Raw genomic sequence first — 8,304 nt, 5'->3', positions numbered from 1 at the left:
ATGTTTGACTTTTCAACAAGAGTTCTTGTCATATCGTTACACTGCTCTACTAAAACTGAAACCCATAGAGATAACAATCAGTCCCTACACCACCAGAATAAATAAAAATAAAAATAAAATCACTGTTTTGAACTTTTTTAAACCTCCTGGTGTTTGTTGCTTCTGTATTCCTAACACTAAAATAAAAAGATGAAATAAATATTTCACTTTTCACTCATGGATGAAAAGCAAACAAAAAAAATGTGGCAGATGAGGATTAATTATTGGCCCTGTAAATGAATGTAAAGTGTGTGAAGAGAAGAAGAGGGTGTTTGATTGGCAAAGGGAAGCAGTGAGAGGAGGATGTTCTCCCATCATGCAGTTCTGCTCCTTCACATGGCATCAAAATGGAAACGGTGGGCTTCCTGTCTCTTCTCTCGGTCGTCTGCTTTCTGAGAAACAAACACAGAAAAACACTTAGTCTTAGTTTGAAACGTACGTCTATGAATCTCTGACCCATACTGAAGTCGAGTACAGTAAAGATTGATGCWGTGGAGGAACTCTTCAGTGTGTTAAAGCTGACAACAGACTGACAACTGTTCAGGCAGGTTTAAAATTAAACCACAATTAGATTAATACTCACAGTGTGTTAAAGATACAAAGAAAATGAGTGAGCTGAAAAATCTTTTTTTTCATCCATCCTCTATTAACCCCGCCGGGTTATGGTGCTTCTCTCCAACAGTGAGCTGCTGAGAGTCCTTGTAAGACCCTGGTCTGGTCTCTGGTTCAGTATAGAATTTTCCACACATACGTAATGTCCAGGTCAGTTTGTGAGTCTCRAATTAACCTAACATGCTTGTATTGWGTTATAGGAGGAGACCTGACCTGGAGAAAACCCTTCCCTACACAAGCAGAACAGAAATCGACAGAGACTTGAACCTGTGACCTTCTTACTGTGAGGCACGACTGCTAACAAGCTGCTCCACAACCCTGCCCTAATTAACTATTTCTTACATCTCTTATAACTAATTTTAAACGCTACAAAGCAACAGAAACATATGCTGATTTAAAASTGGTGGAATTAACCTTTTCATGAAAAATACAAATGCATTATTGAAAAGATAACTTTATTAATGTATTAAAAACAACCAGACCACTGAAAGCTCAGGTAAAAGTAAAGCGGATGAGAAGTATCAAAAATACCTGTTTTTAAAAAGAAAAAAAACTACACGGACTGGTGTCACTTCTGGTTACACCAAAGGTGATAGTTTCAAAAAATAAAAAAATAAAAAATTATAAGAATTAAAAAAAACTATGCAAGTTATGTGACAAAACAGGTAAAATTACGTGTATTCTGTCAAATTTCTTAAATACTAGGATGTTTTCTTCCAAGTTTTGTATTTGTAGGAAATGTATGTCACACACACTTTGAAAGTTTTGAGCAGTAAAATGTACAATATCTGTTTATTCATTGTGATGCTACAGTAATGATAATGAGACTCTGCTGCTGTGGAACCAGTTCTTGAACTGAACCATCATCGAGTCGGGCTTTAGGATTTAATTGTGTGAGTTTATAAAAAAAGGTGCAACTTTACCAGTGAGTCTGTCAGGATTCCTACAGCTTAAGGAAAGTTAAGTTTAAGACTTTTTAAGACCTCTTTAAAACCACTTGAAATTAAATTTAAGACCAACTTTACAATTAAAAAAGAAAATGTAAAAAAAGGTAAAAAATAACCCATTTAGTGACAATTTTAGCCAAATGTTTATTTTAACACAAAACAACTAGCAGCTATTCATTAAATTACTTAAAAAATATATTTTACCAATTATTTTAATATTTAAGACAAATCACAATCAACCTACTTACAAGCTGTTAAAAATTTTAAGACCTTGGAAAGATTGATTTAAGACACGTTAAAACTAATAAGGTTTTATTTTTGGATTAATGAATTCAATGCCTTTTAAAGACTTTAAGAATCTGCAGGAACCCTGGTCTGAGGAATAAAGTCTATGATTAAAAAAACAAAACAAAAAAGAGACAGATTGGAGTTTTTCTTTCTTCGAACCACAGACACTTCACCTCAGCAGTTATAAATGAGCTCAGGTCAAGACAAGGCCACGGTGCTTTTTGAATCTTGTGTGTTTTTAAATTTTTTTGTTTTATTTTAAAACTCTAGGTCACGTATTTTGGCTGCAGAGCTGAACTGTGGCGCTCAGAAAGCATCAATGAACCGGTGCATTTGATGGAACTGAATCTTTTTTTCACCTGAAGGCCTAAAGTTCACAGCCACTCTGTTCTGGTCTTCAGAATCGCCCCTGGTGTACTCAGATTTCCCTGAGTTCTGTCAGTCTTTTATAATAAATTACAATAAAGAAATCTTTCAGATTCTGCACTGTCAAAACCTTGGACACACCTTTCTGTTCAGTTTAAAAAAAAGTTTTGTTTAAACGTGAGTGTTTACACAGACATCCTTTTATTAAACTGTTACAGGCTTTCATATTTCACACCTGATTAGCCTTTTCTGGGATCATTCTGTAATTCTCCTATCAGGTTAAAAAACATGAAGTTTGCTCTGCATTTAAAATCTAAACAAAGCGATCTCTGACTCTGATTTGTGTCAATGCAAAAGTGAGTGATATTCATATTGTGTACAGATTATAAATATCCTTGAGGAATGATGTAACAATTAATGAGCAAAAGAAAACTGAAGAGATGATAAAAACTAGATTTGCTCAGGAGAGTTATTTGGGTTGTATCCACCTGTTATTTACTGTAAATAAGATTGGTGTGGTCACAGGTTGTAGAAGTATTAACCAGTCCATTAAAAGCAACTAAAACAGCATTTTCCTATCATCAGCTGACCAACATGTAAAAACACAGAAGCTGCTGACAGGTTCTATTTGTTTAACAGAGCTGATTCTGATCAGACACCTGGAATGTAATTTAATGTAAAAAATATAAAAACTATTCAGAAACTGTTTGAACGCTAAAACAGATTACCCTGTGTTATATCTAAACCTCAGGCTGACAGAAATGAACAGCTGAAAACTTACACAACCTTCAACTAAGGACGTCTAACCAGGAATTAGGTGCAGATAAAAATCATAAATGATTCAACAATAATCCTTTTAATAGATTAGGTTGAATAAATTCTCTGGTTTTAAACACATTTATAAAAACTGCACAAACGTGTTAAAACGTGACCAACGGGAACTTTTAAGTGCCTGTGACTCGAATACCCTTCAAAGACTACAAAAATTATTTAAATAAAACATTTGTATTAAAAAAAAACATTTTTTATTTTGTCAAATAACTGGCATATTTTCTTTTGAACTTCGCTTAGCCAAAATGAAACAGGAAGTGACATCAAAGGTGAGTTCTTAAAGAAAGTGAACTGCATGGTCTTTGTTTATTGGATCAATATTATATGAACTCTAACTTTTCTTCATCTCTCGGTTAGTGACTCAAGATAATCTAAAGAAACATCAGATTCTTCTTTTCAGTCTGTGTTGTCAGCCTTTGTAGGAATGCTCTGTTCACATGAAGACACTTTGRCATCACTTTACAGCTTTACAGTTCAGTCAAGACTTGTAACAAAAACAAAACTAATAATAGATACAAATGCAACACAGAAAACACACTATAATGTACAAAAAGCTCTAACTGAACCTCCAACCCGGTCTTAATCAAAAGCCAAATAAAAGAGATGGGTCTTCAGCAAAGATTTAAAAGCCTCACCAGTCAGCTGACCAAACATTAACATGCACATATCTTAACAACTGTTCATCTCAGCAGCGGGGATTTTTTGTAATATGTTATCATTGTTATCTTTCCAAAAAACACCTTCATATTTATTCCAAAAATGTGATGRCAACAGGCACTTTAACACAGTTTTTGTGTTCTTGACTTGCAGAGTTAATGCCTGTTAATACAGGTGCATTTTTACCTGGTCTGTGGGTTTTGGAGGACGACGAGCTGAGGAACAGAAACCCAGCATGGACCACCTAAACCCCTCAACGCTTCCTCCTCAAAAACCCACAGAGACCACCTGTTCTCCATACTCCAGCTGCGTTAAACATTTAGTCGGCATGTTTTGCTTTGTCTTTAAAACACTAAGTCCAGTTCACATCCTGAGGATTCAGGATAGTTTAGTTGTAGTTTAAGAGCTACACATTATTATATAAAATGATGCAGGTAATTTTGAACACAAGATAACAGCTGGAAGGAATGCAGGCGGGATCATGGCTGAAGGAAGAGTCTGCTCAGACCGAGCAGTGATGTGAAAAATCAAACTTTTATTTTTTTGTTCTTCAATAGTTTCTCTCAATAAGGCAACAGGTTTTGACACACCAATATGTTCATCGCACGTCTTTTTCAGCGTATATATTCARGAATCATTTTGACTTTGTGTGTATTTGAGTAAGTATTGATGTAATCCACAACAAACTATAAGCTATATTTGAACGCAGCTTTGCCACAGTCAGGCTTTCTGGACCAAAATCCTGTTTCAGGGATTTCTCTGCTGAGCTGCAGCACACGGATTCTTTGTAACATAACAAAATCCCAACTTATGGGTATCCTCAGTTTGAATACAGTAAGTCAAGAGTGCTGAAATCTCATAGCTTTGACTCAATTTCACATGGTTGCTCAGAATAACAGCTACAAATTTGTTCTCCAGCTCTTGCAGTGGATTGAGACAGCGGGGGGTCTTTTCACAGCCAGAGGGAACATTTGAAGCTGCCACCAACAACTTCAATGTGAGCATGTGAAAATTGCTTCAAGGATCACTTTTAAAATGTGTGATCTTATTGTGCAATTTTGCACCACGGCAAGTTGGAGCTAATTTTACCCACTTTGTGCCACTGGCAGCTTCAGCCATGACAACATGTTAGAAGCTAATTACAGGTTTTTATAGCTGTTTTTTTAATGGGAAACTGTAGTGTATTTTAGTAAGAAGAAATTAATTTAACTGAACAAACACCTAYTTTTTGTACAATATTCCAGTATATTAGAATTATTGGTAAATGTAAAAAACAGAAGGTTGTACAGAATAGTATGACTCGACGGCCTTCAAGTTGGCCAGAATTTAAAAACAAAAACATATCAAAATGACATTTTTTAAGTAGCTGAGCACAAATATGAAAGCAAGATTCCATACCATTTAGACAGATAATTCATCAAGATCAACAAAGGGTTTGAATMTTTCCCCTCATTTTAAAATATAGTCCAAAAAGTGGAAAGTGGCTCATATTTTTGTAAAAACACTGACTGATCCAAAAGCCATAGAAGCTTTTTGAGACAAACATGCTGTCTCTGAGCATCAGTCCCTTCAGATGTTGACTAATTTGCTGCATCCAAGAGATGGACAGCAACATGTTCAAGTCCATTTTTTATCCTGTCAGTTTGGGTTTGTAATAAAGCCTTCATCTATCTTCAAAGAAGGCTCCGTCTCAAACTGATCGATGTCCTTTCCTTAATGTGAAAAACCTTCAGGAGCAGATGGAGAGATGTCCTCAGCTCTAGATGACCAATTTTAATGGTCTGAGCTGCTTTAATTGACTATCCAGGGCATCTCACCAAATCATCAGCTCGAGCCTTGAATATTTATAAGGCAGAGTATTGATTTGTGTGCATCAAAAGATTTTATTGACAAACGGGCAGGTTTGTGTCTGAAAGCAGGTCAGAAGCTGCCAGGTGGGATGCTGTGGACTGATGGGATTCAAATGTCGACTCATTAAGCTTGACTTGTGCAAAAATGGGATCGATACGATTTGGCTTTCCTTTTTCTGATTTCAGTTTATTTGGATATTTCAAAAGTATTAGTTGGCACTGCAAAGCACAGACGCCGAAAGGGTTTTGAGTAAGAGTCCTCGTGGTTTGTTGGAGGGAGGACAGCGCCTCTTTGCCCCCTTTCTCTGTGCTCCTGCCCTCCATCTGACTCTCTTATTGGAAGAGCAAATACCAAAGGCAGCAGCTCAAACAGACAGAAATGCTAAATGTCAATCAGCTGGCTCACCCTGACCTTACTGGATGCCCCGTCGTCAGCGAGATGGAAGAAGATGAGATATGAGGGAGGATGTGAACCCAGTGTACATATTCACCCCCCACACACACCCCGGTCTTGATTCCCTGGATGGAGCTGGAGGTCACACTGCATTAGCCCGTCTGTCCTGATGTGTACCTTCAAGTCATCAAGGCCATTTAAAAACTGAACCGCTGTGTTTTTGAAAGGTGTTCATTGGAAATGAATGTTTGATCACAGACCTGTAACCCTCCACAGACACACAGTCCTGGACTTCATGCTGCAGTTTCAGAATGTCTTTTGAAATTTAAAACAGATAAAACTATTCTGATTTATGGCAACAGAAATGACAAGGCTGTATCTGGTGTTGAAGGGTAATACTTCTCATGTCCAAGGTTTCAAACCCCATCAAAGCCTTTTATCAGAATATATGAGGACTGCAGAACCTGTGTACATATATCTGGTTCACCAAACATTCCAACACCGACACAATTTCCACTATTTTAGTCATTTGTTAAAACATTAAATATACATTCTTTGTAACTGCAAATTGAGTTTTACTTTGAGGGTATTCACACAGCTGGTAAACCTAAAACWTGAAGATAAAATGAGTGAAAAAGGACTTTCTTGGGCTACAGGAACAAAACAAGTGTGTTGAGGTGCCAGATAAGATGAGAAGCGACTTAACTTTGTTTTATTATGTAAAAGAGATGAAGCACTGATGAGTGAGACAAGCAAAAAAACAGGCCTGGGTGTTTATAGAAGACAAGTATGGTGGATGATTGCAGCGTCCTTTTCATGATTTAAAGAAAGAAGGAAAAAACCCTTCATAACATCATCTTCAGCGAAGAAAACAACAGACAATATCATCATAACAAGAAGACTTGATGAGAGAAAATTCACCAAAAGATGCAAATCATTGATACGCCTCAACAACGGAAAGGCCAGATGAGACTTCACCATATAAAAAAAGACATCCTTTATAAAAATACATCATATATAAAATGCGGTATGTAAATGCTTTAGTTCTTTCCCTCCAAAACACACAGAAAAAAAACTAAAAAGTCAGCATTCCTCAAGGAAATTGAATATCCCATGCCACCTTTCATGTCAGACACTTAAACTAGATCATTTTATGACATCAAATCTTAAAAGTAAAGTTATGAAAGATCTCTCATGATGTGATAAGATCTGATGCTCAGAATACATCGTCCACTCTCAGCTAAAACCAAGGCAWTTTTTTATCTTAACATCTGTAAAACTGTCTTAGTTACAGCCATCTAAAGTCAGATGGCTCTGGCGGCCATCTTGAATTGGGTTGACTCCAAAGGTAAATCAGTTATAGATCTTCTCCCAGTGATTATTAAAATCTGTCCAGTGGTTCATGAGATATTTAGTCAACACAATGTGCCATCTCTGTGGGCAAAGTACTACCCCCACATTTAATCTTACAGACAAAATGTGAGTAAGACAAAAGCAAACAGAACTAAATGTTTGTCTTGGCTCAGACCAAAAGGTGTGAAGACAGCATGAAATTAAACTGTACCAGACTGAAAGAAAAAAAAAGAATGGAAATAATTTGGAACTAGCGATCTGAAACCCTCATCATTCTTTTTTAAGCTGACAAATGTTGAAATATAGAAACAAACTGTCTGCTCTGACACAGTTAAATGAACAAAATCTCCAAATATACGGCAAAAAATAATACAATGTTTGGAATAAAAAAAGCGTAATATTTTGTAGAAGACAACTAAATGTAAGAAGACTCGAAACAAGTGAATATAGCTTCAGTAACAACCTGCCAAGATCACAACCAGTAGGTCAAACCCCACAGGAACCATGAGTTCCAGACAAAACACAGTCACTGCCTGCAGAGAATCAAAAAGGGATCAAAAATAAACAGTTTATTTAAGGGTTTATTGATTTTTTTGAACAATAAAATGTGACTCTTGGAAATAGGGCACTGAAGGTAAAAAGGTTAACTCCGAAGTGTTCTACAAAACCATTAAATAGGAAAAATCTGTCAATGTGAAATAATTTGAATACCTAAATATAAATACTTGAAAACAGACAGTTCTTTTACCAACTTCTCATTTCATTGGGGTAATGTTTTGGCTGAAATTATAAATATTATATATTATKACTGATGGTGGTCAGAGGCGCCGGTGCATGGCAGCCCCGTCTCTGTAGCTTATCACCATCATTGTGTGAATGTGTGAATAACTGAAGTGTAAAGCACTTCAGAGTTCATGTGGACTTGATAAGGTGCTATACACTCACCGGCCACTTTATTAGGTACACC

The 8,304-nt window shown here is 36.4% G+C and overlaps 1 protein-coding gene across 1 annotated transcript in view; it reads right to left on the bottom strand.

Moving 5' to 3' along the window:
* Positions 1-8,304, bottom strand: part of itfg1 (integrin alpha FG-GAP repeat containing 1) — a gene marked incomplete at its 3' end in the record, with an annotated part of 106,248 nt that continues 97,944 nt past the window's right edge. The window contains 1 exon segment of the mRNA XM_014028579.1: positions 1-431. Coding sequence (XP_013884033.1) covers positions 372-431 — 60 coding nt within the window.

This window comes from Austrofundulus limnaeus, unplaced genomic scaffold, assembly GCF_001266775.1.
Source record: "Austrofundulus limnaeus strain Quisiro unplaced genomic scaffold, Austrofundulus_limnaeus-1.0 Scaffold784, whole genome shotgun sequence".
Taxonomy (NCBI): domain Eukaryota; kingdom Metazoa; phylum Chordata; class Actinopteri; order Cyprinodontiformes; family Rivulidae; genus Austrofundulus; species Austrofundulus limnaeus.
The sequence above is the reverse complement of the archived record's forward strand: the minus strand, read 5'-3'. Positions and strand labels throughout refer to the sequence as shown.